The sequence below is a fragment of the Talpa europaea genome (assembly GCF_964194135.1).
Source record: "Talpa europaea genome assembly, chromosome: 12".
Lineage (NCBI taxonomy): Eukaryota > Metazoa > Chordata > Mammalia > Eulipotyphla > Talpidae > Talpa > Talpa europaea.
In genome coordinates, this window is record NC_140079.1 from 6,086,966 (window position 1) to 6,102,320 (window position 15,355).

Below are 15,355 nucleotides of genomic sequence, written 5' to 3' on the forward strand. Positions count from 1 at the left end.
GAAGCCTCCAGAACCAGTCAGGCTGACGACGTGAGGGAGCCCCTGGGAAGGTGTCAGCCCCAGAACGGACAGGGAAGCCGAGTTTATAGATGAAGAACGTTCCAGGGAGCACGGGGGGTGGGGTGGGGGGGAGGAGCAGGGGGCCCCCAGGGCGAGCACCTGTGCAGGCCAGCAGCGAGCCACTGTAGCGGAAGCCGCCGGCGCACTCGCAGCGGAAGCTCCCGAACTGGTTGATGCAGACGCCGCGCGCACAGACGGCGGGGAGCTCCCCACACTCGTCGATGTCTGGGGAAAGGCAGCAACTGTCAGGACAGCCTGGCCCCTGGGGGGCTCCAGGGACCCTCAACGGAGGGACCACGCAGTCGGGGACATGTGAACACAAACCACATGCTCGGAAAATCCTGTTGCCAAACACATCCGCCGCGTGAGAGAGCCCGACGTCGGGGAGGGAAGGGACGAGAGGGTCCATGGGGGAGCATCTTTCTAGAAAATGCACATTTTCTGGGCCTAGCAGACCTGCTTCTCCTGGCCTGGTGGACTGAAGCCCCCGCGGTGAGAGCCGACCCCGGGGACACGGCGCCAGTGCGATAAGCAGGCACGTGCCATAAGCAGGCACGGAGGGACAGAGCCAGTGTGATTCCGCTCCGGGGAGCCCTCGAGGCATCGCCTGCTCAGGAGGCAGGAGGTGGGAGCCGGGGCTGGGGAGGGGAGGGGACTAGTGTTTCATGGGCCAGTTTCAGCTGAGCTGACGGTGGGGCTGGGGGCCTGACACCAAGAGCATTTAAAGCCAGAGCTGGACACCCACGAGCAGCGAGCCTGGGAAACGACATGTTCTGTGCATTTCATCAGAATTTTTAAAAAGTATAGCAACTTAATAAGAAACACTCTGTTGCTTCTGTAGTAGAGGGAAGTACTGTGGGGCAGGATGCCCCCTGCCGGGGAAGGCAGAAGGAAAAGAGAGGCCTCGCCTGGGCGATCAGGGGATAGGGGGTGACTTACCAAGCAGCATCCCTGTGTGGACGTCGGTGACGAAGCCTGGGTTCTGGTTTCCACACAGGACCTGGTAGTCCACTGGGCAGAGGACAGGGCGGGGATACCGGGGCTGCAGGCCAGGGCCCTGGGGGGACGTCTCTGCCACCCCTGCAGTCCAAACCTCCCTGGGCCCTCTTCCTCCCGCACTGAGCAGCACTGGGAGGGTTAAGGTCACCATGCATTGTGTGGTGCGATCTTCAACGTGGAGTTTTGAGTTCCACCCACCAGCCCCCTCTCCTCCCCGGAGAACGCCGGCTCTTCAGGTGAGGGCTCAGGACCTGCACCCCCTTTCTGCCGGCTGCGCTTATGGCTTTCCCATCACACTGATGCCGCTGCACACAGGGATGTGTGCGGCTCTGCATGCCCTGGGGCCCTTGCACGTGCTGGTCCCTGTGCTGCCCCCTGGGAGAGTCCACTTCTGCCTTGAGGACTCGGGGCAGCCACAGGCAAGCTCCCCGGAGCCCCCCCCAACCCAGGCAGCAGATGAGTGGGAAGTCCAAGGTCAAGGTGCTGGCAAACCTGCTGTCTGGTGGAGGCCTGCTTCCTGGCTTTTGCTATGGGCTCACTCAGCAAAGAGCATCTTGCTTGTGTCTCTTATAAGGGCACGAGTCCCATCCACGAGGGATCCCCCACATGGCCTAATTACCTCTCACCTGCCCACTTCCAAATACCATCACGTTGCGGTTATAGCTTCAATATATGAACTGAGTGCGGGTCGGGGGGCAGACACCCCGAGGCCACAGTCCTAACACAACTACAAGCCCCAGACACCTACTTCTAAACACTGTCCCAGTCTGAGGCTGTGTCTGACCCCTTGGCTGGCCCCCAGGTCACTCTGCCAGGATGGTTCCTGCTCAGTCCTGCCTCCGGGCCCTCGCTCACGCTGTTCCCTGACATTGCTTCTTCCTCGCGGACATCTCAGCAGTCAGCCCGAGCCTGCCCGAGTCTGCCCATCCCCAGCTCGTGAGGACCCAGTCCCTCGCATCAGTTCCCCTTTCTCCCTGACCCAAGGCACTCACCAGCCCCTGCCCCAGTTGTCTGCGAGTCTTCAAGGGCTTTTGCACAATGGCAAGCCCCACGGATTCTTTCTGAATCCCCTAAGTTTACAAAGTGGAAGGAGAGGCACCTCGCCCACCTAGAAGTGCTGATTCCATACATGAACTGGGACACAAGTGGAATTCTTCAGCTCACCCCAGAGCAACGGAGACTACCGGGGAGCTCTAAGGGGGGGCTATTCCTCCTTAGACAGGAGCCAGAGCCGAGCTGGAAGATGGTGGGGAGGGGCACTCACAGCTGGTGGGGGAGGGGCAGGCCTCGCAGGGTCTGTTCCAGGCTTGGCCGACGTGGTAGGAGCAGCAGCACGTTTTCCGGGTCACGCTGACGGCCAGCTCGTCCTCACACGCGCCGCCGTAGTGCCGGAAGCAGACGTTCCTTCTCATGTCTGTAAGTTGAGTTGGGGAGAGGCGGGCAGGGCAGGGAAACGTGAGCCAGCGGCAGACAGACCGAGCCACGGGAGCTCATTCACAGCCGTGTGAAAACAACGGGCTTGATCGCTCCCAGCACACTCGGGCCCCTGGCATTTTAGCCTTTGTTGGGCAGGGCACAGCCGGGACAAACTTCACGGCAGCCTGGCCCTGCGCGCTGACGGCCCTGCCCCACCACACCAACATCTCAGACACCCCCTCACCTTCTCGCCTCTCTCAGATGTGCCTCTCCACCCTCTTTGGAGGCTAACAGACTCCTCAAGTCCCTCCCCCACCCCCAGGTTGCTTCTTCAACTGCCAGTCCCCAGCCCTGGCACTTGTACCCAAGCAGCTGTGGCCACCGGTGCCAGGCAGGTACTCTGCGGGGCAGACACAGGTGTAGCTCCCCAGGGTGTTGTCACAGGTCCCTGGGCCACAGATGCCTGGGTGGGCGGAGCATTCATCGATGTCTGCAGGGGAGGGAGAGGCACCATCGGGAAGTGACAGGACAGTCCCCAACCCCCAGCCCAGGCGTCCTTCAGTGTGGACTGAGCTGGGTTCCAAGGTTGCTTTACAGCGTACAGCCCTCGTGGAGACGCGGAAAGACATGGTCCAGCATTCAGTTTTCAAAATAAAGGTACTACGATCCCACTTCTTTTAAGAGAAAACATGATTTGAGCCCAGGAAGTAATTCTAGCATCCCCAAGATGAGGCGAAGATCCTTCCGGATGTGACTCAGTGAGAAGAGGAGCTGCATGAGTAGTTTCGCTGAGAAAAGTAAGTGGACTCAGCCTGGTCAATTTTCTAGTGCAGGGGCAGCACGCACTCTCCGTGAAGGGTGGACAGCAAAGCCAGGTCATCTCTGAGCAGTGGGAGGTGAGCGGGAGGAGGTGGGGAGGGCCAGCACAGCAGGGGATGGACTACGAAGCTTCAGACCCTCCCCAGGGACCCAGGCAGCAAAGGAAAGAGGAGGTGCCTGGGAGCGCTTTGGGCCCCAGAATCTGAGCGGGAGGAGAGGCTGGGTGGGAGACGGGGCAGGAAGAAGGGTCTGTGCTCACCTGCACAGACGCGGGTGTTTCCGCTGAGGTGGTAACCAGGTGGGCACTCGCACTGGAAGCTGCCAAAGGTGTTGGCACAGTCGCCACCCTGGCACAGCCCCGGGAGCTCCTGGCACTCGTCGACATCTGCAGAAGGTGAGGAGGTCACGCTTGCAAGGTAAACCTGAACAGTGGCCTTGGGGGATACCTGCACCCTGCCCTAGGTACCCTAGGGCAGAGGTGCCCAGGGCTTCTTCAACAGTTCCAAGAGCCTTCCAGCATTTGCCTTGTTTTTTGTCCTATTTATTTTCTTTTTTTTTTTTTTTTATAGAGGCATGCTTTATTTATTTGTTTGCTGGTTTGTTTGTTTGTTTTGTTTATACATGCACTGGGTACAGTCAGAAGCACGGGAGGGTGGGAGAATTCACCAGAGCCAGAGCGGGGAGCAGAGCAGGCAGAAGGACCGAAGGACACTGCTGAGGGGAGCAGCGGGCGGCAGGAGAGGTCTGCGCGCCATGTGGGACCCTCCTCTGGTGGCCGGGGAGCAGCCGGGGATTGAACCGGCGCCGCAGAGGCCGCGCGCAGCTTCGCAACCCAGCACTCAACCGCTGCGCCACCGGGGAGGCCCTTGTCCTATTTATTTTCTATAAAGATCGTACGATAGGGAACAAAAATACCCAGGAGCTGTTAGATATCTGAGGGCTCAGGCAGGACCCACTATGGAGGCTGTACCCAAACTCTCTTGGGTCAGGGCCACCCTGAATTCATCCCCTTGGCCTCGCCCGTCTCCCCACCGCTCATCACATCTTCCCTCTGGATAGAATTCTCAGTCTCATCGTCCTCTGTGCACGGATGGACAGATGGACGGATGGGAATGGAGGAGGGACGGGTGGGTGGGGCATGTGGGTGAGTGGGTGGATGGACCGATGGCGGAAGGCACAGGGGAGGAGTGATAAACCAACAGGTGGAAGACGACGAGGCTGAACGCCTGGAAGTAGTCTGGTCTGGTCTTGCCCCACGCCGTCTGGCCTCTAGGTGGGGGGATCTGTCCCCCGCAAAACTGCCCAGCTCCACGCTGTGGTGAGGTGGGGGTGAGAAAGGGCAGCCAGTGGAAACTCACCTTCCAGAATGACAGTAGTGGGGTTGGGCCGGAAGCCCTCGCCGCCCGGGCACAGGGTTCTGTACTCAGCTGTGGGAGAGGCGGGCTCTCGTGAGGACTCGCAGGGAGAGTGGGGCAGAGCCCAGAGCAGGGGGCGGAGAAGTCCCCAAGAAGGGCTCAAGGGCGGGTCCTGCACCCCCTACTGCACCAACTACCTCCCTTCACCTCCTCAGCCTCCTGGGGCCAAGACACCTTGGCCAGTCCCGAGGGTCCAGTATCTGCAAATGCGTTTACACTCAACACCTGAGCAAATGAATCATATGGCAGTAGCTGGGGGAGGGGGTTTCTTCTGACCCCAAACCAGATGCTAGTGTGACCGTAATCTAACCCCCATTGAAACATCACACACCTGAAAAAGTGAGCAAATGCCGTCACGTTTCACACCTGAGACATGCTGTTCCCACTGTGTTGCACACCCTTCTCCTTACTTTGCCTGGAAAACTTCTATTCATCCTTCAAAGCCTCATTGAAGCCTCCTGCCCTGGGGAAGCCTTTACCTTACTCTGTCCCCTCCACAACTTTCTCCTGAGTCATCACTGTTCCTGAGACGAACCCTTCCGGAGCTCTGCGCTCACGGTCTGGGGACCCCTGGTCTACAGGCGAGGGGCAAGGTGCAGGGGTCCTCCTGTTCTGGGCCCCCAGCCCCTAGCACAGGACTCAGAGGAACTCTGTGTGTTGAATGACTGAGTGGGTGAGTAAACACAACACACGAGAAGAGTGTGCAGGAAGGGGCCTTGGAGAGAGGCTTAGACAACAGAGGCCTGGACCACAGTGCTCGCCCCTGCCCCAGCACTCACTGGTGTTGGCCATCGGGCACAGCTCACAGGGGTTGCCCCAGGCCCGGCCCAGGGAGCAACAGCAGGAGGCTCGGGTGACGCCAAACCCGATCTCAGCACCGCAGGAAACACCACCATCCCCTCGGCCATGTGTGTCCAAGAAACAGTTGCCGACCCGGGTGTCTGAACCGGCAGAAAGGGTCAGTCAGCAAGGGACAGAGGAGAACTGGTGTGTGTGAGTTTGCACCTGTATGTGTAACAGTGTGTGCAGCTAGGCACGCAACTGTGGGTGTGTGTGTGCCTGTGCACAGCTGTTATTCTGTGCATATGTGACTTTGTGTATGTCTGTGTGTGTGCGCGCGCGCCTAACAGGTGACAGGGGCCACCACTCTGACAGGGACCAGTAAAGGTTGCGTTTGTCAGGAGCAGGTGGATTTAAACAGGTGGACAAGCCAGGGCAATGCAGGCCCAGCCCCACCCACCATCCCTGACCCCGGCCCTCCCAGCCCCAGTTGGAGCCGAGTGCGTACTCACCCACACAGCCCACCCCGCTGGGGTTCAGCTCAAAATCCTGGGGGCAGTTGCAGAGGTAGCTGCCAGGAGTGTTGACGCACAGGCCGTTGATGCAGCTCACGGGGTCCATGCACTCATCGACGTCTGCAGGTGGAGGCTCCCTCAGCGGGGGTCCTCCTGACCCCCTCCCTCCCGCCTGCTGCTGGGAAGCTGCAGCCCTCAACGCTAGGGCCAGGCTGCAGGGTGAGGCCGCGCCCTCCTCTCGGCAGCCAGCCAGAGGGGACAGGGGCCTCCGGACCTGCCCCACCGGGCCTGCCCCACCGGGCCCCTCCCCTGCTCTGTTCTCATGGCACGGAGGTTTGCCCCTCGTCTCCCTGTTGCAGCATCCCCGCAGCCGACACACATCCAGCACCAACACCAAAACCTACATTTCGAACGTGCTGTCAGCCAGGGCCTGGCAAGCCCCGGGCCGGCTCTGGCCCCTGCCCGTCTGCACTCGGCACGGCTGCCCCAGCTACCCTGTCTGTCCACATCCATGTCCACCATGGGGCCACGCACAGCTGTGCCCACCTGACAGAGCCACCCGGCCACGGGCCAGAAACATTTACAACCATTCACTTCAGTCCCCGAGAAAGTCTCACGCCCGGCGGGGCACGCAGGCGTCACACAGGCGGGGCGCCCCAGCGGCAGGACACGCCCCCCCCCCGCCCCTGCACGCACTCGGGAGATGACACGCGTGACGGAGGCCAAAGGGAACAGGGATCAGCGGGGGCACGTTTGAAATGATGGGGCACCAGCCCCCACCGGAGCACACGGCTGAGAGAAGCACGGAGGGGTGGGCCGTGCCCCCTGCCCCCGACCCCCGCCGGCCCCTCACCCGTGCAGTTGGCGCCACCGCGGTCCAGCTCGTAGCCCTGACGGCAGGCGCAGCGGAAGGCCCCCGGCAGGTTCTCGCAGCTCCCGAACAGGCAGACGTCCCCGAGGACACACTCGTCCACGTCTGCGAGGACCCCGGGTCAGCGACCTGCCGAACGCCAAGCCGGGGTCCCGGGCCCTCGTTCTGGGCGCCACCCGAGCCCCCTACTCACCCCGGCAGGCCCGGAGGTCCTCTGTGCGGTCGAAGCCCATCTCGCACTCACAGCGGAACCCGCCGGGGACATTGACGCACTGGCCATGCTCGCAGAGGTCCATGTCCTCGGCACATTCGTCCCTGTCTGCGCGACCCCGAGAGGCAGAGGCTGGGCCGGCTGGCCACCCTCGGCCCTCAGACCCTTCGCTGTCCCCGGGGCTGAGGGGGCTCACAAGTAGCACTGGGAGCTCAGACCCTGACTGGGGGAGTCAGGACCAAGTAGAGCCAGTGAGGGGACAGGGGACCTGGCACTCAGGTTTCAAGGGTCTCCAGGAAGCAAACAAGCGCTCCTCCTCCCAGAGGGCCCCAGAGTCCAGGGTGGAAGGTGGCCCCAGACTCAGCCTGACCCACGCGCCACCAGGGCACGCCCTTCAGCACCCTAAAAGCAGAGGGGGGTCAGCACAAGTCGGAAGCCAGCTGATGGCCACAGCCGCCTCAGGATCAATCCCACTGGCTGTCCCCAGGACCCTTGCTGCCCTCCTACCCCTCCCAGCATCACCTTCGCAGGAGAATCCGTCTCCGAGGAAGCCCGGGCGGCAAGTGCAGCGGTAGGAGCCGGGGACATTGAGGCAGTCGGCTCTTGCACTGCACGGGTGCTTCTGGAAGGCACATTCATCCAGGTCTGCGGGAGACAGAGCCCCACACACCCCAGGAGTGCATGCTGGGGGCTGCAGGGAGGCAGACCCTCCAATCTCAGCTCGAAACGATCCTGGAGACACCCCTGGGCCCAGCCAACTCCACCAGCCCCCACTCACCTACCCCCACACCTCCTGCCTCCAGGACTCACCATGGCATTCGAAGCCATTCCCCTCCCAGCCTAGCTGGCACCTGCAGCTGAAACTCCCGGGGGTATTGAGGCAGGAGGCGTGCCCGTCACAGCCATGCCCACCAAGCTCACACTCATCCACATCTAGGAGGAGAAGGACCAGTCACAGGAGGGGCAGGAGGTGGAAGACAGCACCCCCTGAAGGCTGCACTGCTAGAAACAAGGCGGCAGGTGCAGGGTGGGCAAACTCAGAGCAGTAGCAGGGGACAGTGTGGAGACCCTCCCCGGGAAGGGGCCAGTGGCCCAGAAAGCACTTCCACCTCACCCAGAGCCCAAGAAGAAACCCCCAAATCCAAGGTGAGACAGCCAGCAGTCCTCAGGGGAAAAAAAAAAAAATCTCAAATGCAGCACGAAAGACTTAGGGTAGATGTTAAGAGTGACTGTCCCCGGCAGGATTTCCTTCTAAAGAGGCATTTCCAATCCTCAGCCAATTCTGCACCCCCCTTCCAACCCCTGCCACCCACACAGCACCTAAGTGAACTGCTATTTAGTATTTCTCTACAGTCCTCCTATTTTGACTTTCATGGAAGTTTTTTAAAAGAAAATTTGATATCAACACCAACAGTCTCAAAGAAATCATGGGTTTGATGCTCTGTTACATAATGTTTGATTCTAGCACATTTTCATTAATTAATTACAACTAAGAGTCATACTGCGTAGAATTGTGCCCTCCCCCCAAAGGTATGTTCAAGTCCTAACTTCCAAAATCTAGGAATGGACCTCATTAAGAAGCAGGGACTTTGCAGAGGTGACCAAGTTAAGACGAGGTCATCCTGGCTTAGAGGAACCCTAATTCAATGACGGGAGATTCGACACAGACACAAAGACCTGCAGGTGACAATGGGCACAGAAGAAGTGACACGTCCGTAAGCCAAGGAAAGTCAAGAACAGACGGGGCCACCACCAGAGACAAACGTGGGCTCACTCGCTGGCCGAGCCCCAGAAGGAACCCCTGCCTGGGTATCAGACTTCTGATACCCTCAAGGGTCAACCTCTGCGGTTCTAAGCCACCAGAGTTGGGGTCAATAGTGAGCAGGCCTGGGGAGCTAAGCCAAATGCTGGGATGTGGACACACTGGTCCTGGCATGGCCGGGCCTGCATGATTTGGAGACAATGCTGGGGACACTTGGGGCTCCAGGGATCCCTGCTCTGCCATTTAAGTGAAGCCCAGAGCACTTGATGCAGGGTCCCCAGTGGGAGTCTGGGGTGCTCTTCCCAGCGTCTGGGACACCCCCTCCCCCATGCCTGAGCTGCTGCAGCCGACCATCGGCCCTCTCACCCGCGCAGCCCGTGGCCGCCATGCTGACCGTGTAGCCCCGCTGGCAATGGCAGACAAAGGAACCCTTCGTGTTCTCACAGGCTCCATGGCGGCAGATGTGGGGGTTCAGGTCACACTCATTCACGTCTGTGGGGTGACAAGAACAGCGAGGGAGGCTGACTGCCATGCCACTCAGGTCCAGGTTGAGGGTCTCTGTCTCTCCCTGGGGGTGGGGGTCCCTCCGGTGGCACCGCAGGCCGCTGGGCCCTAACCCTGTGCTGGCTCACACCAGACACCGCAGGCAGCCGCTGCCTCCAGGCCGATAAACGCGTTCACGGCAACCAGATCCCTCTCCTGCGGGACTTCCAGGGGCCTTATGCCCGTGAGGAGCGTGGAGCAGGCTGTATCCCCTAGATTTCTTTGATTCCCCCAACGCCCTTAAGTGCTTCCTAAGCCTCCTGAGGTCTGAGCTCTACGCTGCACTGGGCGGGACACACATTCCCGGGACGGGGTTACACATTCGCTTCCAGGCTCTGGCCCCTGCCTGCCTTGCTGGGGCGCACAACACACATCTGCCCAGGGGCTCAGGACCCCCTGCAGCCAGGAGAGGTGAGACCACGGCTCTCAAGGCCCGGGCCCCCAAGCAGGCTCAGACAACACAGTTCTGAGTGTCCTCCCCTCTCCGGCTCACCCTCCTCTGCACAGGACGCCTTAGGCGGCGGGGTGTAGTGTGGACCCCCGAGCAGGCCCGGGGCTGATAAGCACTGGGCACACAAGAGCGGTTGGGGGACTGTCCCTCCGTGAACGAGCCCGCAGGTTGGGAGCCTGGGCCTGGGGCACCAGGAGCCACGAGCCAAGCCACGGCGAGGCCTCCCCCCAGCTCCTCACCAACACACGCCCTCATGTCCACGGAGGCCACGAAACCGTCAAAGCACAGGCAGCGGTGACCACCCAGCAGGTTGGTGCACTGCCCCCCATCACAGATGTCCCGGCTCTCCTCACACTCATCTACGTCTGGGGGAGCAAAGGGGCCGGGTGTGGAGACAGAGGGAAAGCCCCAGAAGACCCTGCCACAGGCTGGACCCTGCCAAGTCCGTCTGGCTTGGCTGGGCCAGGTCAGGCTGGGTCCAGCAAACACCTCCTCCCTCCCCCGGGGGCAGCAGGCTGGGCACCCCACCTGTGCAGGCCCTGCCATCCGCCATCAGGGTGTAGCCCTCTCTGCAGCTGCAGCGGTAGCTGCCCTCAGTGTTGGCGCAATGCCCGGCACAGCCGCCGTTACCCACATGGCATTCGTCAATGTCTGCCAAGGCGGGCGGGGGGGGGGAGGGGCAGGTCAAGCACAGGTGGACGTGGGCAGGAGGGGGCCTGGGGTGCTGTTGTGAGGGCTGAAGGGTGGCGCCCGTGGACAGCAGGAGGCCCAGTCTCACCCACGCAGCCCTGGCTGTCCGGGGTGCTCTGGAAGCCGGCGAGGCAGGAGCACTGGAAGGCACCCAGGAGGTTGGTACACCGGCCGTGGGGACATAGGCCCTGGCTCAGGGCACACTCATCCATGTCTGTGGGGAACACACAGCTGGTGGGGGGCTGAGTGGAGAGCGAGCTTGCACCCTACTTGCCATTCAAGAGACCCCGACACACTCAGACATATGCACGGCACGCTGACACACTCAGCTACCAGCATCTGCAGCCCCACTCACAAACACACTCACCGTGGTGATACACCCACCCACACCCAGAAACACACACCCACAAGCCCACTCACACAGACAAATGGCCTTTGTGTAAATACACAACTCATGCTCTCCCACATCATGTATACTCACCAACCACCTACATTCACACATGAACACACTCAGCAGATATATCTCCACCTAAGTATACACTCATTACCTCTGTACACTCTTAGACACACAAACAAGCACACCCTTCCATTCACTTGCGTGCACACATCTGATCCCTGGGTAAACACCCTTGCACACTCATGCAAACACACACACCAGAATGGTCACCCGTGTAGACACACACCTACACGCTCAGAGACTCATGAACACCCACATAAATTCTTTTACACACACCCCTGCATGCTCAGACATGACTCCATCTCACACCCGTGCAGTCACATGTCACACACACACTGACCTCACACAGGAGCTGTACCACTGACATATTCACATGCAAATACTCTCCCACCCCCTCACGCATGAACGCAGGAGCACTGGAAGGCACACAGGAGGTTGAATGTGCACGAGTACACACTCAGAGGCACACAGATATGCACACTCACTGCCTGACTCACACTGCTCACACTTGCCCGGGCATGCCCCTGCATGCTCACCCTCGCAGGCAGTGCCCCGGGAGGTCAGCATGTGTCCAGCGGGGCACCGACACTCGAAGCTCCCCTCCGTGTTGGTGCAGGCGCCTCCACGGCACAGCGACAGGTCCTGGGCACACTCGTCCACATCTGGGTGTGTGCAAAGAGGCCATGTGAAGGCGCCGACCGGGAGGCTTCTCCCTTGCAGCCCCACCCATCACCCCTGCTGGAGCCAAGCGAGCGGGGGGCCTGGGGCTTGGATGGCCCAAGGAGCAGAGTCTGAGCTGGAAGGAGCAGGGACAAGTCAGACAGGAGGGACGGAGTCTTGAGAGAATCAGGGCTGTGAGTCCAGCATCCTGGGGCCACTGAAGGAAGCCCACAGAGGTCCCCCCAGGACACCGCAGGGAAGCAGGCAGTCTCCTCGCCCATCTCACCATCTCCTCAAACCCCCATCTCGCATGTTTCTTCCAATACTTCGATCCACCCCAGGCCCTTTGCACATGCTATCCACCCCCAGCTCCCTCATTGCCGGGCCTGCCCTGGGCCTGTGCATGTGCCATTCTCTCCCCTGCACAGGGAAGCCTCCCAGCCTCAGGCCACTCGGGCCTCTGCACACACTGGTTTTGCTCCACACGGCTCTTGCGCCTTCCTCTACCCACTCACTCCACTCTCTCCAGCACCACCTCCAGCCCTGCAGGAAGGGACAAACCCAGGTCCACGTTCCTACCCCACTGTCCGGCCCTTTCGCGCTCTTTGCCAGCAGCTATTCTGCATTTCTCTGGGGCTTTATTAATTAATATCTGTCCCTCCACTAGATCATAAGCTCTGCTCCCCAACTCCCGTGGCTCCCCTCTGGGGGTGCTTCACCGGGTTTGGCTGGATCAGGCTGCTCCCCCCGGTGCCCTCCCCCACGTCCTCCACAGCAATGGCCCTGCCACCCCTCCCCTTCTTGGCCCACCAGCGCCCCCCACCTACCCACACAGGCCTTTATCAGCATGGAGCCTCTCTGGTAACCAGGGAGACACTCGCACTCGAAGCTGCCTGGCGTGTTGACACAGGCACCCCGGCCACAGAGGTCAGGGGATATACGGCACTCGTCGATGTCTGTGGAGAGAGGGGGCACAGGCCACCCCCCAACCCACAGTCACCTGGGCCCCTCAGAGCCCTGAGCTACTGAACTGAGCGGCAATGCTGCCTGCTGGGCAGGGATGGGGGTTCCTCCCTGCCTGGAGCCCCTGGGGGTCACCTCAGCCATCCCTTTTTTCTAGTCACAGGCCCCTGAGGTCCAGAGATGAAGATGTGTCCTCAGTTATGCAGCAGAGACATAAGGGGTGCCAAGAGGACAGGCCTGGGCTACATCTCCTAGAGGTCCTGGGGCTGCAGCAGCCGGGCGTGCGTGGGCAGTACCTGTGCAGCTCCTCTCCCGGGTGTCCAGGGCGAAGCCGCCTGCACAGGTGCAGCGGAAGCTGCCCACGGTGTTGTGGCAGGCGCCGTGAGCGCACAGGCCGGGGAACAGCGCACACTCGTTCAGGTCTGCGGGCGGAGCAGCCTGTCACCGCCGCCAAGGACCCCATTCCAGAGCCTCTAGCTGGGCGCCGTGTCCCTCCCGCCCGTCCCCACACACCTTTATAGAAGGGCTGGCCGGACAGGGGGTCTCGGCTGACAAAGCCCAGCCCCCAGGGGCACAGGCCGCTGAACGCCGGGGACTCGGGCTCCGGGCAAGGCTCGCACGCAGCTCCCCACGCGGCCCCCACGGAGCAGCAGCAGATGTCCCTGCCGTACTGGCCGGGGAGGACAGCCCCGCACTGGCCCTCGGCCCAGCTCAGGAAGCACGGCTCCTGGCGCACGTCTGCACAGGGGACAGTCAGCAGGCTCCACCCGCATGCCCGCCACGATATGGGGTCACCCGACGGCACCCCCAAAACATTCCCCATGCCCAGGAAGCGGGGGCGAGTCTTCACACTGAGTTTCAGTGTCATCCAACAGTTGGATAACAGCTCGCATCATTAGGACGTCTGCTGGGCGAGACGCTGTTCTAAGTTCATCCAATCATCTGATCCTCAAAACACCACAAGATGAAAAAACTATCATGCCCATTTTGCAGACAGGAAAACTGAGGCCCAGAAAGGTCAGGCAGCTTGTCAGAGGCCTCTTGGCCAGTAAAAGGTCGAGCAGGGTTCAAACCAGGCCATTCGGCTCCCGCGTTCACACGCTTAATGGAAACCCCTCAGAATAGACTCTCCTTAGAGGGCCTCCCTGGTGGTGCAGCGGTTGAGTGCTGGGCTGCGAAGCTCTGCAGTGCCGGTTCGATCCCCCGCTGCCGGGTGAGGGTCCCACATGGCGCACAGACCTCTTCTGCCGCCTGCTGCTCCCCTCAGCAGTGTCCTTCATCACTCCGCCTGCTCTGCTCTCCCCTCTGGCTCTGGTGAATTCTCTCACCCTCCCGCGCTTCTGACTGTACCCAGTGCTTGTATAAATATATAAATAAATCTTTCCAACAAAAACAAAAAAAACTACCTTTTAAAAAAAAAAAAAAAAGAATAGACTCTCCTTAGAGCCAGACACCGGGGGCACGATGGGCTGGCCGCCTGGGTCTGTAAACTAAGTGTTATTGGCCACAGCCCCCTCTGTCCCCGCAGTTCCCCGCGGCAGGGCTCAGTCAGCAGCCGCAGCAGAGACCACGAGGCCTGAAAGCCCACGCCGTCTCCTCTCGCCCCTGCGCCAATGAATGGCCCGAGTGAAGCTCGGGTGCCCTGCCACGCAGTGGCCCTGTCCTCCTGAGTCAGTAACTTCCTCCCGTGCTGACAATCTGGGGTGAGTGAGGAGACCCTCAATACACCTGAAACTCAGCCTAGCAGGGGATCACAGTTGAGAAGGTCATCGGGACTGCCTAGGGTCCGAGGCGCTACCAGGAGACTGCTGAGGGGTTCGTGGGACAGGGGGATGGGAGGACCTGATTGAACGCAGAGTTCTCCCTGCTGCCTGCAGACACTCCCGGCCAGACACGCCCCAAACGAGGTGCTACAGGGCAGTCTGTGAACCCTCGTCCGGGGGCAAAGTCAGAGCTGCCAGCGAACCTGAGGCTGGAGGAGGCCCGCAGGCCAGAGAGGCCTGTGCTCACCCCAGGCCGCACCAACCTTGTTTGGCGATGAGAAAAAATAAACCAAAGTTGCAGATGATATGTCTCAAGATCTTACCGTTTGCAGTGAGCCTCAGTTAAGTGAAGAGGCAACTCCAAAGACAAGCAGCTTTGGAAATGTGTCAGCAGGATGTGGGCGGGGCCGGAGGCCTGAGAACCCCTGGACCCTCCTGTTCCCAGAAGGGGTGTCCAGGCTCTGGGTGGGGCAGTGACGGAGGGCCGGCAGCCCTCGCCGGGACCACGACTCACCCACACAGAGCCGGCCGGTGGCATCCAGCACCGAGCCTTGGGGACACTCGCAGCAGAAGGAGCCGGGGGTGTTGAGGCAGCGCCCATTGGAGCAGACCCCGGGGAAGACCGCACACTCATCCACGTCTGCCGACAGAGGAGAGGCAAGGGCTGGAGGCTCCCGAGCCGCCTGGGGGCTCCAGATACTCCTTGAGGAGCTGGGAGGGCACAGAGCCAGCTGGGGAATTTCAAACCCCAGCCATAGAGGGGGACTCTCTCTCCAGAGCTCAAAAGACATCAGGGAGGGCTCAGGTGGAAAGCCGGGGAGGCAGGAAGTTACCTTCACACGTGAGCCCCTTCGTTTGGGCAAAGCCCCGGGCGCAGGCAGGGTCTGTGGCTGGGGAAAGTGGAGTGAGAAGGGGGTCACCCTCCATCCAGACTGGGGTTCCTGTCCCACACAGTCTCTCAAAGGACACCAGCAGGTACA

The 15,355-nt window shown here is 60.8% G+C and overlaps 1 protein-coding gene across 1 annotated transcript in view; it reads right to left on the bottom strand.

Annotated features, from left to right (window-relative positions):
* The window catches only part of FBN3 (fibrillin 3), a gene marked incomplete at its 3' end in the record, with an annotated part of 44,196 nt that overhangs the window by 15,214 nt on the left and 13,627 nt on the right, over positions 1-15,355 (bottom strand). Inside the window, 22 exon segments of the mRNA XM_084248597.1 lie at positions 160-285; positions 1,000-1,071; positions 2,324-2,473; positions 2,840-2,965; positions 3,554-3,679; positions 4,653-4,721; positions 5,489-5,650; positions 6,002-6,124; positions 6,858-6,980; positions 7,069-7,194; positions 7,609-7,731; positions 7,897-8,019; positions 9,215-9,340; positions 10,082-10,207; positions 10,371-10,493; positions 10,621-10,746; positions 11,526-11,651; positions 12,477-12,605; positions 12,909-13,034; positions 13,126-13,350; positions 14,890-15,015; positions 15,209-15,259. Of these exon segments, the coding sequence (XP_084104723.1) occupies positions 160-285; positions 1,000-1,071; positions 2,324-2,473; positions 2,840-2,965; positions 3,554-3,679; positions 4,653-4,721; positions 5,489-5,650; positions 6,002-6,124; positions 6,858-6,980; positions 7,069-7,194; positions 7,609-7,731; positions 7,897-8,019; positions 9,215-9,340; positions 10,082-10,207; positions 10,371-10,493; positions 10,621-10,746; positions 11,526-11,651; positions 12,477-12,605; positions 12,909-13,034; positions 13,126-13,350; positions 14,890-15,015; positions 15,209-15,259 (2,733 nt within the window).